At 46.1% G+C, this 21,708-nt stretch overlaps 2 protein-coding genes across 8 annotated transcripts in view; one reads left to right on the top strand and one right to left on the bottom strand.

Moving 5' to 3' along the window:
- Positions 1–678: 678 nt before the first annotated feature.
- LOC134882942 (52 kDa repressor of the inhibitor of the protein kinase-like) overlaps positions 679–21,708 on the top strand; it is a 439,430-nt gene continuing 418,400 nt past the window's right edge. Inside the window, exons 1-4 of one of the 5 annotated variants that reach the window (XR_010168205.1) lie at positions 679–1,452; positions 1,944–2,445; positions 2,790–2,901; positions 3,044–3,241. Coding sequence is in view for 2 of the 5 variants with exons in the window: in XM_063910976.1 (XP_063767046.1) it covers positions 842–1,452; positions 1,944–2,412 (1,080 nt within the window). In the remaining 3 variants the exon portion in view is untranslated. Of the gene's footprint in view, positions 1,453–1,943; positions 3,242–21,708 lie in introns of those variants that run through there. The other 4 variants (XR_010168204.1, XM_063910976.1, XR_010168206.1 and 1 more) reach the window with 4 other exon arrangements.
- On the bottom strand, positions 14,247–16,528 carry LOC134882284 (uncharacterized protein PF3D7_1120000-like). 3 transcript variants are annotated; one of them, XM_063909913.1, is made up of 4 exons: positions 15,568–16,528; positions 15,131–15,413; positions 14,656–14,997; positions 14,247–14,552 (listed from the first exon to the last, which is right to left on the bottom strand). In XM_063909913.1, exons 1-4 carry the CDS (start codon positions 16,134–16,136, stop codon positions 14,274–14,276), a joined length of 1,473 nt encoding a protein of 490 aa, XP_063765983.1. In that variant the 5' UTR covers positions 16,137–16,528; the 3' UTR covers positions 14,247–14,273. The 3 variants fall into 3 exon arrangements, with proteins under 3 accessions (XP_063765983.1, XP_063765985.1, XP_063765984.1); XM_063909915.1 differs by having other exon boundaries at positions 14,247–14,997; XM_063909914.1 differs by having other exon boundaries at positions 14,247–14,997; positions 15,131–16,528.

The raw sequence follows: 21,708 nt of genomic DNA, 5'->3' as shown, positions 1-21,708 counted from the left end.
CAGCAGCTAGTAGTAGCAGCAATGAAACAGCCTTGCCAGGTAACAGTGCAGTGGAAGAGCAGAGAGATGCAGCAGCTCCTGAAGTGGCTGAGGATGTGAGAGTGAGACAGGCAGCAGAATGTGAGGTAGCCCAGCCGAGCTCTGTACTTGACAGTGACCTTGGCTTCTTCATAGATGCAACCAAATCTATTGAGGAAATAGCACAGGCTGTGTGTCAGATGTCTGATGGCCAAAAGTACAATTTGGTGAAAAACCACGTCAGACCTTCGAAACATTTCATTTTCCAACTACATTTATTGGTGGGTGCAACAGGGCATTCAGGTATGATTGGTTTGAGGAGCATGGATGGTGGCTGGTTTACAGCATGAAACTCGATGGCGCTTTCTGCATATGCTGTGCTCTCTTTCTCAATGCCACAGAGAGGAAACAGTCAACTTCACTGATAAATGCGCCCTTCAGTAAATGGCATAAGAAAACGAAGATAATTGGAAGCCACCAATCGAAAGCAAACCATTTAGTGGCATTTGAAAGAGCAAAACTGTTTCGACAGTCACATGAAAACCCCAATACCCGGATATCAGTCCGTATGGACAGTGCAAAGGAGACCAACATCAAAGAGAACAGGCACATTCTCAAGTGCGTTGCAGAGGCTGTTCTCTACTGTGGCTGTCAATGCATTGCACTGAGAGGATCAGCTGAGCAGCAGCATTGTAGTGGCAATCCTGGGAATTTCTTGGCCCTATTGAAACTGCTTTCAAATCACGATGAAAAGCTGAAGCAGCATTTGGAGAAACCAAAGCTAAAAAATGCCACATATCTATCACCTCAAAGCCAAAATGAAATGATTGATGTAATAGGGAAGCACATGATTCAGGCCAAGATCGTGGAAGAGGTCAGGCATGCTCAGATGTACACAGTCCTAGCTGATGAGGTCACATCCCATAATGAAGAGCTGATGCCAATGTGTGTTCGCTTCGTGGACAAAGACTTAAATATCAGAGAGGAGTTGCTTGAGATTTGTACTTTGCCACGGATCACAGGTCGCCACATTGCAAGCGCGATCAAAGATGTGCTGAGTCATCTAAGCATAGAGATTGCTGACTGTCGAGGCCAGGGGTACGATGGCGCCAGCAATATGAGCAGCGAAAATGTTGGCGTTCAAGCTTTGATAAAAAAGGATGCGCCTAAGGCAGTTTATATGCACTGCAATGGGCATTGCTTGAACCTTGTCATTGCACGCTCTTGTGCTCTTCCAGTTGTGCGCAACATGATTGATAAGATGAAGTACATCGTCATGTTCTTCACCTGCAGCCCGAAGAGGGAACACCTTCTCAAGGAGGTTGTAGATAAGGAGGCACATTCTACCGGAAAGCGGAAGCCCCTGATTGACCTCAGCCGCACAAGATGGGCAGCACGGCATGATGCCTACAGTCACTTCTACAGTGCCTTTGTCTTCATTATTAAGGCTCTGGAAGTCATGGCACAGGGTCTCCATACAGTGAAGATGTCACCAGTGGATGGGAGGGCAAGTACAAAGCAGAGGCCTATGGTCTCTTGAGTGGGCTACAAAACTTTGGATTCATCCTCACATTCCTCACCGTATACCAAGTTTTATCCCACCTGGCGGGCATCACGGTGAAACTGCAAAGCACCTCACTCGACATCATCGAGGCATTTAGCATGGTTGATGAGGTGAAGTCTGTCTACAAGGAGCTCCGCGAGACCATCGACGACGACTTCAATCAAATCTACGAACAAGCAGTTAGGATGGCTGCTCAGGTCAACGTGGAACCAACCCAGCCGAGAGCAGCTGGAAGGCAGAAACACAGGGAAAATGTACCCGCTGAAGGAGTGAAGGAGTACTAACTCCGGAACATGACGATACCCTTCTTAGACCATGTCATTTCAGAGTTTGAGTCCAGATTTAGTCCCCTCTCTGTGACCGCATCAAGGCTCATGGGCCTAATTCCATCTGTCCAGTGCAACTCAGATGTAACGGTGGACATCTCTGAAGCAGTCGCTCTGTACCAAGATGACTTGCCATCACCAGAGGTCATTGACCAGGAGCTGAAACGGTGGAAGTTGAAGTGGCAGGTCAAAGCATTACACCAAAGACCAAGCTCATGTGCCTCAGCTATCAAAGAGTGTGATGAGATGATGTATCCGAACATCTTCAAACTCCTGAAAATTGCATGCACCTTGCCAGTGACCTCCTGCGAATGTGAGAGGTCTGCCAGTGTTCTCCGGAGACTCAACACATTCATGCGGAGCAGCATGGGAGAGGACCGCATGTCATCCTTGGCTCTCATCCATACCCACTACGACATGGCTCTGGATCTGGATGAAGCTGTCGATCTATACTCAAAAATGCACCCAAGACGATTGGAGCTGATGAGCGTTCTGATGCAATAGAAGCCATAGAAGAAGAAGAGGGAGACATGGGGGGTGGGTCATTTCACGTGAAATCAGACACTTTGGGGCCCAACCGACACAGATTTTAATCAAACTTTGTGTGCCTTCTTAGTGGTAAGGTAGAACCCCAGAACTGCATTTGCATGAATCTGGCACTAATATAAGGGAGAAATGGACTAAGAATGTTTTAAGTAAGAGGGTAGGGCACTACACATTCAACCTTGATTATTTAAATTACAAAGAGATGGTTTTGATGCTGTTTGAAAGCTCTTTTCTGGAACACTTCAATTTATATCATTATTAATTCATGTTTAAGTTTTAATGACCATACCGATAGTGTACTTCATGAAGTAATTCTTATCTATTTATGTCAACAGTGGAGAGATAGACAATAAAGGACAGCAACAACAGACAGACAGAACAACAACAGAGACAGACAATGGAGGGCAGCAACAGACAGGCAATGGAAGAAAGCAACAGACAACTGAGGTGAGCAACAGAGACAGACAATCACAGATGTAGGAAGTTTGAGTAACACTTACATTTATATCAAATTCTTCATTCTTGTTAAAGTTTTAATGACTATAGAGATAGCTCAATTGAAGCAATTCATGTCCATTTATGTTAACAGTGGGGAGCAACAGACAAAAAATGAAGGACAGCAACAACAGACTCACAACAAACTTGACGATGAATAAAATATGTCTAAATTAAAAGATTTGAAGTGTGCTGGTGTATTTAGGGGGCATTGGAGTAGGGAGCCAAATGAAGTCCACTTTCGGGGGGAAAAGATCCCCCCCCACCACAATGCTGGCTACGGGCCTGGCTTGTGGAGTTTATCCTGCTGAACTGAAGGTGTATCAGAAACGTTTGTTAACCTGGTGTTGTTTGTGGCACTCACTATTAATTTGGCTGAATGTGAGCATGTGGTGTCAGTGGTAGGGAACCTCTAAGGCTCTGTATACAATCCTTTCCCCATTTCACAGCTAATTCTTTAGTGGATCCAATCAGCCAGAACTGTGTGCATTTTAATTGAGCACAGCTATTAGGAAAATGGACTCCAGGGACTGAATATGAACACATTATAATTTAACTTCATTCAATTAGAACCCATAAATAAACACAATAATCCTGGCTAATGGGCGATCCAAAGCTGCAGCCAGTGAGACATGAAGATGGGCGTGTGTGTGTGCGTATGTCTGGAGGCGGCGCCGACAAAATGATTGGCTGATGAGCGCCTTCTTCTCTGGTGTTATTACTACATTAGAATACCAATTGGCTCGTCAGTGAGCTGCAGCTTCTGTAATGCCTCTCTGATTGTACTGCACTCCTCCATCACGGATGGAGCCCCTGGGGGGGGGGGGGGTCAACATGCAGCAGCTTGATGTTCAGGACACAAGCAGACAATTGAGAGCTGTGTATGCAGGTGTGTGCATGTGGAGATGACTGAGAGGAAACTAAATGAATAACCTGTGGAGGCTCAGACAGAGGGCTTAGTCGCCGGGCAGAATGAAGCCTCATCTCTTATGTGTGTGTAACACAAGCTGCCGTATTGCTCTGTGTGTGTGTGCAACACAAGCTGCCGTATTGCTCTGTGTGTGTGTGTATTGCTCTGTGTGTGTGTAACACAAGCTGCCGTATTGCTCTGTGTGTGTGTAACACAAGCTGCCGTATTGCTCTGTGTGTGTGTGTATTGCTCTGTGTGTGTGTAACACAAGCTGCCGTATTGCTCTGTGTGTGTGTAACACAAGCTGCCGTATTGCTCTGTGTGTGTGTGCAACACAAGCTGCCGTATTGCTCTGTGTGTGTGTGTAACACAAGCTGCCGTATTGCTCTGTGTGTGTGTGTATTGCTCTGTGTGTGTGTAACACAAGCTGCCGTATTGCTCTGTGTGTGTGTAACACAAGCTGCCGTATTGCTCTGTGTGTGTGTAACACAAGCTGCCGTATTGCTCTGTGTGTGTGTAACACAAGCTGCCGTATTGCTCTGTGTGTGTGTTTTGTATTCTTGCAGTTCGCCTCGATACACACCGACCACATGTTTTGCACCATAAAGTACAAGCCTGTAAATCAGTTGATTGAACGGCTCAGATATCCAGAGAGCATCGACCGCTGGAGAGCAGCAGCATCAACAGGAGAGAGCTGGAGTAGGAGAGAGAGGAGCAGCATCAACAGGAGAGAGAGGAGCAGCATCAACAGGAGAGAGAGGAGCAGCATCAACAGGAGAGAGCGGGAGCGGGAGAGAGAGGAGCAGCATCAACAGGAGAGAGCGGGAGCAGGAGAGAGAGGAGCAGCATCAACAGGAGAGAGAGGAGCAGGAGAGAGAGGAGCAGCATCAACAGGAGAGAGCGGGAGCAGGAGAGAGAGGAGCAGCATCAACAGGAGACAGAGGAGCAGGAGAGAGAGGAGCAGCATCAACATGAGAGAGAGGAGCAGGAGAGAGAGGAGCAGCATCAACAGGAGAGAGAGGAGCAGCATCAACAGGAGAGAGCGGGAGCAGGAGAGAGAGGAGCAGGAGAGAGAGGAGCAGCATCAACAGCATCAATGAGTCTGTGGCTGAACGTACTCCTCATCTTCACTAGCTCTGCATGGAGGGGGGGAGGGGTTATCCAGGATACGGTCCAGGTTCCTCCTCGTGCTCCCCTCAGCCACCTCCTCCAGATTGTCCACTTTAACTCCAACTACAGAGCTAGCCTTCCTCACCAGCTTGTTCAGCCTGTCAGCATCCCTTTGGTTGGTGTTTCCCCCCCAGCACAGAGAAGAGCACACTGGCCCCCACAGACCGGTAGAGCGTCTGCAGCAGCCTCGTGCACACGCTGAAGGACCTGAGCCCCCTCAGGAGGAACAGCTTGCTCTGTCCCTTCCTGCAGAGAGCATCAGTGTTGTCTCTCCAGTCCAGTTTACTGTTCAGGTGCACTCCCAGGAACTTGTAGCTGTTCACCACCTCCACCTCCTCTCCCCTGATGGTAATGGGGGTTAGAGACCTCTTCGTCCACCTCCAGCTCCTTAGTCTGGCTGATGGTGAGCTGGAGGTGGTTGTTGTCACACCAGCCTACGAAGTTCTCCACCAGGACCCTGTACTCCTCCTTGCTGTCATCTGTGATGGAGGAGTCATCGGAGAACTTCTGTAGGTGGCATGAGCCGGAGGGGAAGCGGAGGTCAGAGGTGTAGAGGGTGAACAGGAAGGATGACAGCACAGTTCCTTCGGGGGAGGATGGTGGAGCTGTATGCCTGCCATCAGCGTCCGGGCTTTAAGATGCGAGAGAAAGAGGTGTGCAGACTTTCAAGGTTTCAAGGTTTCAAGGTTTTATTGGTCATATGCACAGCAGATACAGCGTATATGTTGGCAATGAAAATCTTATGTCGCGTGCTCCTCCAACAACTCAACATGCATGGTGCAAAAGATAAATAAAGTAGTGCAAAAAGAGAGAAGAATATTTACAATATCAACAATACAGATTTGAGGATGTGAAATATATACATATGTGGAATACATTGAGAGTATTTAAACACTTTACACTGTGGAATGAGGAGGTATGGACAGATGCATATATTACGTATAACAGATGTATATGGCAGATATGTACAATATATAGATATGTGTACTATAAACAGATGTGAGTAGACATTCACACAGCTCAGGAGTTCAGTAGTCTTATAGCCTGTGGTATAAAACTGTCTCTGAGTCTGGTGGTCTTGGTCCGGATGCTGCGGTACCGTCTGCCAGACGGCAGCAGACAGAACAGATTGTTGCTGGGGTGATGGGGGTCCTTTAATATCCTACCGGCCTTCTTCCTACACCGCTGGGTGTAGAGGTCCTCCATGGATGGCAGCTCCGTCCTGGTGATGTGCTGAGCAGTTTTCACCACCCTCTGTAGAGTCTTACGGTTGAGGGCGGTGCAACTGCCATACCAGGCGGTGATGCAGCCAGTCAGGATACTCTCGATGGTGCACCTGTAGAAGTTGCAGAGTATCCTGGAGTCCATGTTGAACTTCCGCAGCCTGCGGAGGAAGAAGAGCCGCTGTCGAGCCGTCTTGGATATGACCCTGGTGTGATGTGTCCATGTCAGGTCCTCACTGATGTTTACCCCGAGGAACCTGAAGCTGCTGACTCTCTCCACAGGAGTCCCGTCGATGGTGATGGGTGTGTGTGCCTCTCTCTGCCTCTTCCTGTAGTCCACAATCAGCTCCTTTGTTTTGCTGACGTTGAGATGGAGGTTGTTGTCCTGGCACCAAGATGTCAGGGCTCTGACCTCCTCTCTGTACGCCGTCTCGTCGCCGTCTGTGATCAGGCCGATGACGGTCGTGTCGTCAGCAAACTTGATGATGGTGTTGGAGCTGTGTGTGGCCACGCAGTCGTGCGTGAACAGGGAGTAGAGGAGAGGGCTGAGCACACAACCCTGAGGGGCTCCGGTGTTGAGGGTCAAGGTGGAGGATGTGATGTTCCCCATCCGCACTGCCTGGGATCTGCCCGTCAGGAAGCTCATGATCCAGTCACAGAGGGCGCTGTTGAGCCCAAGGTCCCTGAGCTTGATGATGAGCTTGGAGGGCACAATGGTGTTGAATGCTGAACTGTAGTCAATGAACAGCATTCTCACAGAAGTGTTCCTCCGGTCCAGGTGGGAGAGGGCAGTGTGGAGGGTGAGGGAGATGGCATCATCCGTGGACCTGTTTGCTCTGTAGGCAAACTGCAGGGGGTCCAGTGAGTCAGGGAGGGAGGAGGTGATAAAAGTTTTGACTAACCGCTCAAAGCACTTCATGATGATGGAGGTGAGTGCAACTGGGCGGTAGTCATTGAGGCAGATGGGTTTTGTCTTTTTGGGGACAGGGACAATGATGGACTCTTTAAAGCATGTGGGGACTACAGACTGGAGCAGTGACCTATTGAAAATGTCTGTGAACACATCTGCCAGCTGAACTGCACACACCTTGAGAGCACGGCCAGGGATGCCATCAGGTCCTGGAGCCCTGTGTGCGTTGATCCTTTTCAGAGATCTACACACATCTGCACTGGTTAAAACCAGTGAGCAGGGATCCTGGGCCTTTTGTGCCTCCACAGCCGGGGGCTTCTCAAAGCGTGCATAAAATGTGTTCAGTTCATCTGGGAGAGATGCAGACACTTCCTCAGCACCACTCGTTGTCCTTTTGTAGTCTGTTATTGTTTTTAGTCCAGACCACATATTTCTGGCGTTGGAGCCCTTGTAGTTCGACTCCACCTTGTCCCTGTATTGTCTTTTCGCACTTTAACCCTAACCCTCCGCTCCCTGGTGTCCTCTCTGGTAATGGGAACTGCAGGAGACATTGATGGGTGTAAATCAAAGTAGATGTCAGAGTAAAGTGGAGCTTCTAGTGTGTGTCTTGGCCCGCAGGAATTCCTCTCACCCTCCCCCCCACCCCACCCCCCCACAGGGATTCACACTCTGAGAAGGAGATAGACATGACCCAAGTTTTGAACTGTGAGAGCAACAGACAGGAAGTGTGTGTGCAGGGTGTGTGTTTGGATGTTGAAGCATGTGGTGGGTCAGAGCTGGAAGGTACATTTCCTCACGGTGCGATCTGGAGGGACTTTACAGATCAAGAGTCATGTAGAGATCAGCAGCAGATCATGGACCAGGTAGGTGCGTGAAACACTGTCCGTGGTTCACTCGTTTAGAGGTACTCTTTGTTAGCTGTGTACACACACACACACACACACACACACACAGATATTTGTACATTATTACAACAGCAGATGGATTGAGTGTTCCCTAGAGAGCTGCTGTGTTTCACTGTACATTTCCGTTTGTCATTAAAACCACTTTTATTTTACAAGCCGAAAAAAAGTCCAAAAGTCTGAGAAGATGTCCCATTTCTAAAAAGTCTGAATTCCGAGAGAAAGTCAACATTTTGAAAAGTGTCAGCATTCAGAGGAAAACAAGTCAACATTTTGGGAACATTTCAAACGTGTGAGAGGAAGAGATATATATATATAGCGTCCTGCAGCCTCTGACACGTCTCATTTCTCTCTCTCTCCCTCTCCCTCTCTCTTTCTCTCTCTCTCTCTCTCTCACGTCCAGACACCACTTCATCTCTCATTAATGAGCCCTCTTCTTCGTCTGTGGTGCCCCCCCACCCCGTAGTGGGTGTTAGTGCATGTGGTCTGCAAAGGTTAAAAACCTTTTGAAACGTAGGTCCAGCTTTTCTTGTGCTCTCTTTCTAATATGAACCCCGGCCTGACGTCTTTCTCGATGAACGAGGACTGATTGGAGCGCCGGTGAAGGACTTCCATTCTTCTCTATTCAGAACTCCACAAGTCATTTCTGTCAGCTGTGATTAGAAGTCTCTATTGTGTTCAACAGTTAATACATTTCCTCCTTCAATGAAACCTGTGTTGAAAAAGGGTTTTAATAAATGAGTGAAAGCTCAGGAGACTGAACACATCTGTGATTAAAGGTGATCAAGTGGACTCTGTTTTGATTCAGAGTCAGGGAGAAGAGACCACAGGCTGTTAGAGTCCTCTGTGACGTGTCTCCATGGACTCTTTAAAAAGAATAACTTCCACTCCCACAGCCTCTCTTACTCTGAATGATAATCAGCTGTTCTCCTGCAACCAGAGCACGAGCTGAAGGAGGGAAGGCTCTTCCTTTGTGTTTATTCGTTCCTCTCAGACTCCTCTTTGATATCAGACGGGATGACTGAAGGCTGTTTTGTTTTCCTGTGAATCTGAGACGCGGCACATCAAACCGTGTGGAGGCTTTCTGACACCTCGTTAGGCTCGTTAACCTCTTCTCAGAGGCAGGGTGAGGATGTTGCAATCACTGTTATTGTCAGGGAACAAGATGTTATTAGTACTGGGGGGTCAGGGGCTCCTCTTCATGCTCAGCAGGGGGCGGACACAGACAATTATCGGAGGAGCTTTGATCTGCGGAACAGCGCTCTAATTAACGAGTAGTTTGATCACCGTGTCAGACCCACATTCATTTCCACGGGAATAAATAAGAGTTTGCATCGTGAACCTGCCCTGCACGTCTCCATGCTCTAATGTTCTGAAAGCTCTTCATTCTTCTCATACTGTCTCTGTTCACCCTCTGTTGCTGATTGGTCGGCTGGCTGGCTATGCTGTTATTGGTCAACCTCTAGAGCAGGGATTCCCAAAGTGTGGTGCGCGCCCCCAGGGGTGCGCGAGCTGCCACCAGGGGGGGCGCGAGATGAAACGTGATGGTGGTCTGGTGTAAAAATATTACAGTGTTGTTTTTTAAGTGGGATTTTTCCATAGGCTACAATACAAAACAGGAACAACACACATTTCCTTTGTAATCCCTTTTATTTTAAATCAAAAACTACAATTCATTAGTTTTTGATAGAAACGTAGAATCTTCTACGTTTCACTGTGGGCTCGGATATATGCGCACCAACTCGTTCATTCTTTCAAATATGACTCACTGGCTGAAATCAGGGAAACTGTCAAGTGGAACGTCTCATGACAAAGTCGTTAGTCATGAAGGAGGAGAGGGACCGAGAGAGAGTGAGGATTTGGAGGCGACAGAGACGGAGAGAATAGGAACGAGTCCGAGAGAAGAGAATGAGCGGGAGTCAGGAAATGATCGATCCTGTTTGTATTGACTGTCTCTGTTTCTGAGCCCATGCTCTTTAATGTTGTGGATCGTTGCAGTTTGTCTTTGTTGCGTTATATTGAACCTGTGTTGATGTCGTCATGCGTGTTCTGGTTATTTGCGCATGATGAAACATGAGTCTTTACATGGAGATAAAACAAAGCTTTGTTGCGTTTTTTGGGGGGTGGGTCAACCCGGTTGGGACGTAGAAGGGGGTGCACCGCTAAAAAAGTTTGGGAACCGCTGCTCTAGAGCACAGCAGGTCTACAGCGGTATGTTCACTGAGGTGGGAGTGTGTTCTGTCTGCAAGAAAACAAAAAGCATGCACCCTCCCCTATGTCACCTCCACCCCCCCATCACCCCCCATCCTCTGTTGTCTCTGTTTACCCTGCCGGCGTGCTCGGACCTCCATACATCAATGAAACAGATAACACCTGTCTAGACACCCCCCCCCCCCCCCAGAGCTGGTAGGCAGATCCTCTCAGAGTCAGGTAATACATATGTGTGTGTGTGTGTGTGTGTGTGTTTCATAATTAACAACAACTTGATGAACTTAACCCTTTGGAGTCTTGGGGCTAATTTGACGATTTTCAAGCTACTTTTTTCACTAAATCCCAGTAAGAAATGTTAAGCATGTCTATGTTTGTTTTTAGGACAACCTCACCTATATAACGTGATTCATTTTGACATACTATATAAACATTTTGGACCCAAAATACGACACATTCTGAAAGCTGGAAGTATATTCAGCGGATGTCACTATGATAATATCAAAGTTTGATTGAGATATCATGAAGCTATATACAAGTGTTCTGAACAGATAGCAGGCGCATCCGTAGGGTCATTCACTCATTACTCAAAGTTCTGTCAACCGTGACACAGAGTACTGCAGAGAAATGTAGAGTACTGTATAGTACTGCTGAGAAATGTAGAGTACTGCAGAGTACTGTATAGTACTGCAGAGAAATGTAGAGTACTGCAGAGAAATGTAGAGTACTGCAGAGAAATGTATAGTGCTGCAGAGAAATGTAGAGTACTGTAGAGTACTGTATAGTACTGCAGAGAAATGTAGAGTACTGCAGAGAAATGTAGAGTACTGCAGAGAAATGTAGAGTACTGCAGAGAAATGTATAGTGCTGCAGAGAAATGTAGAGAAATGTAGAGTACTGCAGAGAAATGTAGAGTACTGCAGAGAAATGTATAGTACTGCAGAGAAATGTATAGTACTGCAGAGAAATGTAGAGTACTGCAGAGTACTGTATAGTACTGCAGAGAAATGTAGAGTACTGCAGAGAAATGTAGAGTACTGCAGAGAAATGTAGAGAAATGTAGAGTACTGCAGAGAAATGTAGAGTACTGCAGAGTACTGTATAGTACTGCAGAGAAATGTAGAGTACTGCAGAGAAATGTAGAAAAATGTAGAGTACTGCAGAGTACTGTAGAGTACTGCAGAGAAATGTAGAGTACTGCAGAGAAATGTAGAGTACTGCAGAGAAATGTAGAGTGCTGCAGAGAAATGTAGAGTACTGTAGAGTACTGTATAGTACTGCAGAGTACTGCAGAGAAATGTAGAGTACTGTATAGTACTGCAGAGTACTGCAGAGAAATGTAGAGTACTGTATGGTACTGTAGAGAAATGTAAAGTACTGCAGAGAAATGTAGAGTACTGTATAGTACTGCAGAGTACTGCAGAGAAATGCAGAGAAATGTAGAGTACTGCAGAGTACTGCAGAGAAATGTAGAGTACTGCAGAGTACTGTATAGTACTGCAGAGTACTGTATAGTACTGCAGAGTACTGTATAGTACTGCAGAGAAATGTAGAGTACTGCAGAGAAATGTAGAGTACTGCAGAGTACTGTATAGTACTGCAGAGTACTGTATAGTACTGCAGAGTATTGTATAGTACTGCAGAGAAATGTAGAGTACTGTATGGTACTGCAGAGTACTGTATAGTACTGCAGAGAAATGTAGAGTACTGCAGAGAAATGTAGAGTACTGCAGAGTACTGTATAGTACTGCAGAGTACTGTATAGTACTGCAGAGTATTGTATAGTACTGCAGAGAAATGTAGAGTACTGTATGGTACTGTAGAGTACTGCAGAGAAATGTAGAGTACTGCAGAGTACTGTATAGTACTGCAGAGTACTGTATAGTACTGCAGAGTACTGTATAGTACTGCAGAGAAATGTAGAGTACTGCAGAGAAATGTAGAGTACTGCAGAGTACTGTATAGTACTGCAGAGTACTGTATAGTACTGTAGAGTACTGTATAGTACTGCAGAGTATTGTAGAGTACTGCAGAGAAATGTAGAGTGCTGTATGGTACTGTAGAGTACTGTATAGTACTGCAGAGAAATGTAGAGTACTGTATGGTACTGTAGAGTACTGTAGAGAAATGTAGAGTACTGCAGAGTACTGTATTGTACTGTAGAGTACTGTATAGTACTGCAGAGTATTGTAGAGTACTGCAGAGAAATGTAGAGTGCTGTAGAGTACTGTATGGTACTGTAGAGTACTGCAGAGAAATGTAGAGTACTGTAGAGAAATGTAGAGTACTGCAGAGTACTGTATTGTACTGCAGAGTACTGTATAGTACTGCAGAGTACTGCAGAGTATTGTAGAGTACTGCAGAGAAATGTAGAGTGCTGTATGGTACTGTAGAGTACTGTATAGTACTGCAGAGAAATGTAGAGTACTGCAGAGAAATGTAGAGTACTGTAGAGTACTGTATAGTACTGCAGAGTACTGCAGAGAAATGTAGAGTACTGTAGAGTACTGTATAGTACTGCAGAGTACTGCAGAGTACTGCAGAGAAATGTAGAGTACTGTAGAGAAATGTAGAGTACTGTAGAGAAATGTAGAGTACTGTAGAGTACTGTATAGTACTGCAGAGTACTGTATAGTACTGCAGAGTACTGCAGAGTATTGTAGAGTACTGCAGAGTACTGTATAGTACTGCAGAGTACTGCAGAGTATTGTAGAGTACTGCAGAGAAATGTAGAGTGCTGTAGAGTACTGTATGGTACTGTAGAGTACTGTAGAGTACTGCAGAGTACTGTATGGTACTGTAGAGTACTGCAGAGTACTGTATGGTACTGTAGAGTACTGTATAGTACTGCAGAGTACTGTATAGTACTGTATAGTACTGCAGAGAAATGTAGAGTACTGCAGAGAAATGTAGAGTGCTGTAGAGTACTGTATGGTACTGTAGAGTACTGTAGAGTACTGCAGAGTACTGTATGGTACTGTAGAGTACTGTATAGTACTGTAGAGAAATGTAGAGTACTGCAGAGAAATGTAGAGTACTGTATGGTATTGTAGAGTACTGTATGGTATTGTAGAGTACTGTATGGTATTGTAGAGTACTGTATGGTACTGTAGAGTACTGTATGGTACTGTAGAGTACTGCAGAGTACTGTAGAGAAATGTAGAGTACTGCAGGGTACTGCAGTACCCCCCCCCCCTCCTCTGTAAATGCATCCTGTTGAGCAGGGTCTAAAGGTTCCAGTGTAAAATGATCAAATATGTGCGCTTGAAAAAACATGATTGTATAAACGTTCTCCATCCTCCGTTTTTACTGAGTCAATTTGGATGAAACAAAGACTGGCATAGAGTTTCAAGATAGTACTTTCGACAGCAGCACTGTTTTCCGGACTGTTGTATTTACAGTTTTTCTCTATTGCTTAAACACATTTTGTGATACTGCCCTCACTTTTCACAAAACTCTAAACACAAAACACTTTTCTAAAGCTACGTACACACAACCTCACAGTCTCTTTTCAAAACCAACCCATCACACCAAAACAGTTGCTCATATGCTCAAAACCAACCCATCACACCAAAACAGTTGCTCATATGCTCAAAACCAACCCATCACACCTAAACAGTGGCTCATATGCTCAAAAGCAAACTTTGACACCACAATACCACTCAAGGCCTGCAAAAATGTAAACACTACTGAGCATCATTAACCACGTTACCCAAAAAATTGAAAACACCATTTTCAGTGTGAGACTTCTTTTTTTACAGTTTCACAACTGCCAGGATGCATTTGAGCAACCCTTATTTATTCTCAAATATGTATTGGGCATTTACTATAGATTTGTGCATTTCATAGGAATAATGAATAATACATAAAATGCAGTAATATCACAACGTAATGCAGAAAATGAGTACTGTAAACTCCATGGAGGATCCATTACACACAATAGATAAAGTACAGTAACAATTGAAAACACAATGTTCAGGGTGCGATCTCTTTTATTAGGCCTACGTTGTACATGTAAATTGACACAGTATGTTGACACTGCAATCATTGGGCGGCATCACGTCGTCGGACTGGGTCGGGCCACAGTACCTCATCCACGTCACAGGCAATATTGTCCATAGCCAAACATCGTGGGAAGAATGCCCTGGCATGCCGCACCCAGCCTTGGAACGCCTCCACAGCCACATCATCACAGGCCAGGTCCATAGCCCTGAGAAGGTTCTCTCTGGTGTACGGTTGGCGGTCATAGACCTTCCACCGCCATGATGAGAAGAACTCTTCTATTGGGTTTAGGAATGGAGAGTAGGGTGGCAGACACACATTAATAAATTGCTGGTTGATGTTAAACCACTCTCTGACCTGGATGCTGCGATGGAAACTAACATTGTCCCAGAAGATGACATATATGGGAAGATCAGCCGGCCCAGGATTCTGCTGGTCGTTCGGGTGGTCATGGTCATGCAAAACTTCTCTGAGCTCTCCTAGGAAGGTGAGGAGACGCTCAGTGTTGTAGGCACCAAGTTCAGCATGCCGGTGGAGAAGCCCTCTAGAACTCATGGCAGCGCAGAGGGTGATGTTTCCTCCACGTTGGCCGGGCACATCAACGATAGCTCTCTGTCCTATGATGTTACGGCCTCTCCTCCTCCTTTTTGTGAGGTTGAAGCCAGCCTCATCCACAAATATAAATTCATGGGGTCTGGCCATGGACTCCAACTCGAAGATCCTCTGTGGAAACAAATAGCGTTTTCAGGTGTTCAGAAAGACAGTCAATACAGCACATTACAGTACGATAGTATAGTATTGTATGTTACATGTAAGTACTGTAGGCCACCGTGTACATAGATTTTACTGTACTTACTTGCACATACTGGTGACGGAGGTGCTTTATTCTGTCAGAGTTGCGCTCAAAGGGTACCCTATAGGCCTGCTTCATGCGTACTCTCTGGCGCTTGAGGACTCTGTCTATGGTTGTCAGGCTAACATCGTCAATGTTCGGAAAGTTCATATTGTCACCAATGATCCTCTCCCGTATCTCCCGTAGTCTCAGCACATTGTTCTCCCGAACCATATCCACAATGACGACCTCTTGGGCTGGTGTGAATCTGGAAGCCCTCCCACCTGCATATGGCAATCTTTCAACTCTAGAGAAACAGTCATTTGGTCAGAAATGGTCCTTGCAGTACACACTTTTACTGTAACCATTATTGCACTTGTCTGTATGTAGGTGCACTCCACTATACTACTGTATACTGTAAACATCTAGTGTAGTGACTAAAAAAATAGTACATACAGTACCTGTTGTGTTCTCTGAAGGCCCGAATAATGGTGGCCACTGAGAATCGGCTTAGGTTTGGTTGGACTCGTTGTCCAGCTTCGGTCATTGTCATGCCGTGGACAATGACGTGGTCAATGACCGTTGCTCTCATTTCATCTGTGATGAAGATGCGTTGTCTTGCTCGCCCTCCTTCTCCTCTCCCTCCTTGGCCTGCTCCTCTACCTCCTTGACCTGCTCCTCTCCCTCCTTGGCCCGCTCCTCTACCTCCTTGACCTGCTCCTCTCCCTCCTTGGCCCGCTCCTCTACCTCCTTGACCTGCTCCTCTCCCTCCTTGGCCCGCTCCTCTACCTCCTTGACCTGCTCCTCTCCCTCCTTGGCCCGCTCCTCTACCTCCTTGACCTGCTCCTCTCCCTCCTTGGCCCGCTCCTCTACCTCCTTGACCTGCTCCTCTCCCTCCTTGGCCTGCTCCTCTCCCTCCTCTGACAAAAACTCCTCTCCCTCCTCTGGCACGAACTCCTCTCCCTCCTCTGGCACGAACTCCTCTCCCTCCTCTGGCACGAACTCCTCTTCTTCTTCCTTGATCATCCATTTTTGTTTGGAACCTTCAGCAAACTGACTTATATAGGTGTGGTCACATCATTTGCAATAGGTGTTTTCAATTATGAGTCGTTGTGTTTACTGAATTACACCAGGTGTGTTCATTGTGTTCAGGTTTTGCTGACTGTGTGTGGCATTTTGCATCACATGAGCTTCACAATGCATATTTGAGCAGAGATATATGCTAAATGTGTTTTAGCAAGGCAAAATGTGTTTAGAGTTTTGAGAAAAAGGGGATGGGTTTTGTGAACAGTGTCTACAGGTGAATTGTGTTTTTGGTTGTGGCAAATGGGGGGTAGTTTTACTAAATGTGTTTAGGCAACTGGTCATTTGGTTTAGAGTACTGGGTTTTGTGTCTTAGCAATCGAGAAAAACTGTATGCTAACCCAGGATCACGGCAGGACGTGATCATGTGACGTTGGTCCACGCTGGGAGACGGGAAGATGAGACGTCTCGACCCTCAAAGCGTGAGAGTTACACGCTATAGGTAACACTCTCCTTTCATTTCTACTGACCAGCGTCCATAGCACGTTATTATCGCCAAGAAGGGATCCTAACGGACAACTCCGAGAGCGGGAACACTGTTTCCAGGCCTGAGAGTTGAGGAGAACGTGGCATGGACGCTGGTCAGTAGAAATGAATGGAGAGCGTTTGCTTCTCACATCCGGGTGTTTCTCCACTTGTGGGCCGTGTTAACAATAGCGTGTAACTCTCACGCTTTGAGGGTCGAGACGTCTCATCTTCACGTCTCCCAGCGTGGACCAACGTCACATGATCACGTCCTGCCTGATCCTGGGTTGTTTTATGCAGCGCCGGCATGAACATTTCACGTGATCTGATCGTCGAATCCTAAGGGTTAAGATCAATTTCTTTATTTGTTTTTCAGATGCATTTTTAAAACTGCCTCTGTGTGTGTGTGTGTGTGTGTGTGTGTGTGTGTGTGTGTGTGTGTGTGTGTGTGTGTGTGTGTGTGTGTGTGTGTGTGTGTGTGTGTGTGTGTGTGTGTGTGTGTGTGTGTGTTGTCCAGCCTGTTGAATAATACAGGAGTGTGTTTGGAAAACATATTAGCTATTCAATCATGAGCTGCAATATGCCGTGTTTCTCATTTGAGGATACTGTTTATGCCCTGGGTCAGCCTGTCTGTCTTACACACACACACACACACACACACACACACACACACACACACACACACACACACACACACACACACACACACACACACACACACACAGTCTTTAAATATGTGGTTTTTCTTTGTCTCTTTGTTTTACCTCGGATATTTTTCTTATTTTTTATATCTAAGTCATATGGGTTTTTATCGCCCTGATTCCGGCCTCCCAGGTATTCCTGCCTTCTGTCTCAGTTTCAAACCCCAGGACATGACCATTAAGAGCTTTTCCAACCACGTCTGCACAGAACCATGCACTATAAACTACATCTCTACAGCGTCTCTTTTCCCCATATTTTCCGGAGTATTTTCGGTCATCAGAGACGTGGAGGAGGATCAGCTGAGGGGGGGTCTGTCAGAGACACGATGAAGGACCTGAACAGAGGGGTCTTCAGGGAGGGGGATAACATAGAATAGAGACAATAACCAGGTAATGAATCCACTCCAGGCTCCGGACCAACTCTCCTTATTGGTTTCTCCTGCCTCACATTCATCTCCAACAGACATGAGGAATACACTGGGGGGGTTATCTTTCTGTGAAGCTCCTGATCTGCCGTGACATTCAGGTTTCTGAATCCATCTCTAAATTAGTTTCTAACAAACTGTTCAAATATAAGTCTGATCATAAGACAGACTGCAGATCTGTGGCATGGGACACTGATCATCAGAGGCTTAGGAATAGAGGCAAAGTATTTCACGTATCTTTATATCAGTTACACGTCTTTAACTGGAGAGTTTATATACCCTTTAGAGTTCATATTTGAAAGAAGCAACCAAGAACCACCGTTCTTTATGTTGCTTGTAGTTGTATTTAATATGTTGTTCTTGGTTCATTCAGTCATTTATAGTGGGGACGACTTGATATTGATGGACAGGATTTCCACAGTGAAGAAATGGATGTACATGTATGATACAGAGAACATGTTTCAGATGAAATGCATCTCAGAGTCTCTGGTTTAGACCTCAGCAGACCCAGTGTTTCCAGACTAACGACTCGTCTCAGCTTCAGATCCCTCTTGTTTCTGTCTCTGTGCAGCTGATGTGATCCGGCTCGCTGACGTCACGCTTCAAACAGCATCGGGGATGATGTTCATGTGGAGGAGGTTCTGAGAGCGTCAGCGCCGTGGGCCAGGTGATGCGAGGAGAGATTCTGCTGCTCTCTGTCAGAGCTGCTGGGTTCCTCTCTGAGTAGATCTACTTTTAGTCCTGCTATTCCCGTTCTACGAGTCGTCACAGAGCCTGAAGAGGAGACGTTTCTGAGATCAACTGGGTCGACCAACCCAGTTGATCTCAGAAACGCTGCTTAATCAACAATTTTCCACCCAACCAATACCTTATACAGAGCTTATATCTTTACACTTTAGGAGGTTAAACCAAAGGATATGAGCGTTTGATAACTGTATAAACTTTGACAGAGTTTACTGAGTTGTGGTTTTTCCTCTCCTGATGAATGCTCCTTCACTCGACCCCTTAACCTTGTTCACTGCCGTACAACTCGTCCCTGTCCTGTGTTTCAGAGCGGTCTGACACCTGGCCAACGTCTCCACTGTGGTTGTAAAGGATCCGGAGAAGCCGTGCTGATTACCCGGCCCTTTGTGGACCCAAACAATAGTCCATTAAGTCAAACAGCCAACCCTCTCTCCCTGACGGCTGCCAGCTTCCCTTTGTTCTCTCCACTCAGCTCTCTGAAGATCTGACAGCTTTTAACAAGGTTCAAATAACTCACCCCCCGTCTCCTTTCCTGCCCCAGACCTGTTCTATATTACACACTCATCTTAATCTATTATGCTTTTCTTCACATTACCCCCGTGTTGACGTGCTCCTCCGTAATAACGCAGCGTTCACATTCTCCTCCTGAAACTCCCCCCACTTTAGTGAAATCAGTAAAGGAGCTCTTAGATGACGGATTTCCATTCTGGTTGGATTTGCATTTAGTTTTGAGAGGGGACATTAGTGACGCTGACACACACGGGGGGAGGAATGTGCTCTCTGCTGTGGGGAAACCCGGAGGCTTCCGACACACATCAGCCTTTCCTTCTCTGACAGAAACACAGCAGCAGAGGTTATGTTGTCTCTGAGTCAGAAACCCTTTCTGAGCAACAAGCTGCTGCATCACAACATAAAGTGCACCGTGAGGTGAAGCACAAATGTTACAATGGACCCTGAAGTCGACAAGAGAGCTTGAGCACCTCGGGTCGCTCCATACATCCTCCGTTAGCTGAACATTGTTTAAAAAGTTACAATTCTGATGTAAAAGTCAGAATTCCTAGAATAAGTGAACATTGTGTGAACAAGTAATTATTAGGGGAAGAACTTCTCTGAGTGTGTGTGCTAAGCTTTTGGAAAAAAATAAAACAATGCCAACATGCAGAGGTTAGCTGTTCGCTGTGTTATTTAGCCCAACAGTACTGCACTGCCCCCCGGCTGCTAACAGCTAACAGCTAAAAGGCCATAGCAAACATCTCACAGCTAACAGCTAACACCTCACTACTAGTGGGAATTTCCAAGTTCCCAGTTGGAAACCTGGAGACACCTGGCCATACCCGAGGTCTTCAGTCAGAGTCTGGGCATGAAGACAACCTTTGTTTAGCTCTTCTGTGGATATGTTGCTCCCATGTTTGTATTCACACAATGCTAAATAAAGCGTAGTTATTAACCGGTATGCTAACAACAGCTAAAGCTGGTAAAAAACCACTGTCCTGAACTCACTCCCAGTTCAGACTAACGCCTCACAACTCATAGCTAACACCTCAAAGCTAACAGCGTCAACTAACTCTCCTATTTGTTGTTAACGCTGCAGCATTAGCCCTCTGACCCCCTGGGTTTACCCAAATAAAGGACTTCTGCTCAACCTGTGAAGGTTTTCCTGCAGAGTGACTGTTTACACGATGCCTGAATCATCTCGACCACACACACTCCTGTTAGACCCTTCAGCTGCCTCTCTGAATCTGAAACGAAGCGTCCAGACGGCTGGCATCACTCACACGGCGCTGAGCACAGACCTGTCAGCCCGGTTTGAATCCTGAAGGCTGTCATCAGCCGTCCAATCAGCTCGCGGAGAGATCAGTACAGTCATTAGACAGCACCTGTAGCTCATCACACACACACACACACACACACACACACACACACACACACACACACACACACACACACACATGAGCAGGATGTGTGTGTGTGTGGTTATCTCTGCCTCATAATGAAGCTGTTGGGACTTAATATTTTGTAAGAGGCGAGGGAGTAAATATCCTCCTCAGGATTCAGTCCCCGTTGAGCCGTAGGGTAACGCTGTGTTAGCGGATACTAAGTCGTGCTGGCTGCCCTTTACCAGTATATCCCAGTAAGTGTTGAACAGATTTCCTCAGAGGATGCTTCTCGCTGATTGTGGTGATGCCTTGGCTTTTTTACACAAGTGCCCTTCAGATTGAACCGTAATAACTCAGGTAAATATTTAAATGTGTCTGATACTTTGGTTTATGAGCAAATACCTGCAGAAAATAAACACATTTTAGGGCCTAAACTTCCATAATTAGGTGAACCTAAATTAACTTCTGCATGTTGGAGCTTAGAAAGAAGAATACTAAATGCACACACACCCAGAGAACTTTCCCCCCAATAATGAAATCCTTCTTTAATCTCACAATTTTAGCTGTTCAAACTATTTTCACATTTTCTCCAAATTCCGAACATTCTCAGGATCCGGCCTTTGATGTCAGAGCTCTGGACAGCTCACCGCTCAGTTGATGCTGCGGTTATTGCTGTGTTTCTTCAGGTATGGACAGTGATCTCGTTATAGTTTATATGCAGTGGCTCTTTTTTCCATTTTCTTTGCGTTGTATTTGTTCCATTTCATAGCATTATGTTATCTCACTTCATTTCAAACATTACTCTAATCAAGTTATTTGTTCCACGTTATTTACCATGAGTTGTGACACCCTATCTCTGGTTTTATGTTAGGTATTTTCCCTCTTTGTAAAACTCTGCATTTCGTGGATGAAGGGTTCAGCAACGTTTTCTGTCAGAGGGCGTGGCAGTCAGCAGACAGGTGTCAACCAGGGGCTGGAGGTCTGACAAAGAGAGTCTGTGTGTGTGTGTGTGTGTGTGCGCGCGTGTGTTGGGCGGGGGGCAGCAGTGACCTTGTGGAAGCTGTGAACACGTTGTGGTTTTTATACTCGCTTCTGTCTGTGGTTTATTCTTCCAGCACCTCACACTGAGAGACGAGTTGTCACTCTCTCAGTGTGAGGTGTCAGTAGCAGCTCCCCCCGGGCAAATCCTCCCCTGTGTGTGTGTGTGTGTGTGTGTGTGTGTGTGTGTGTGTGTGTGTGTGTGTGTGTGTGTGTGTGTGTGTGTGTGACATTCAGTCTAAATCACTTTAACATGGTGGGGAAGAGTT

The sequence above is a fragment of the Eleginops maclovinus genome, chromosome 20 (genome assembly GCF_036324505.1).
Source record: "Eleginops maclovinus isolate JMC-PN-2008 ecotype Puerto Natales chromosome 20, JC_Emac_rtc_rv5, whole genome shotgun sequence".
In the NCBI taxonomy this organism is placed as follows: domain Eukaryota; kingdom Metazoa; phylum Chordata; class Actinopteri; order Perciformes; family Eleginopidae; genus Eleginops; species Eleginops maclovinus.
This window is presented reverse-complemented; position numbering and strand designations above follow the sequence as displayed.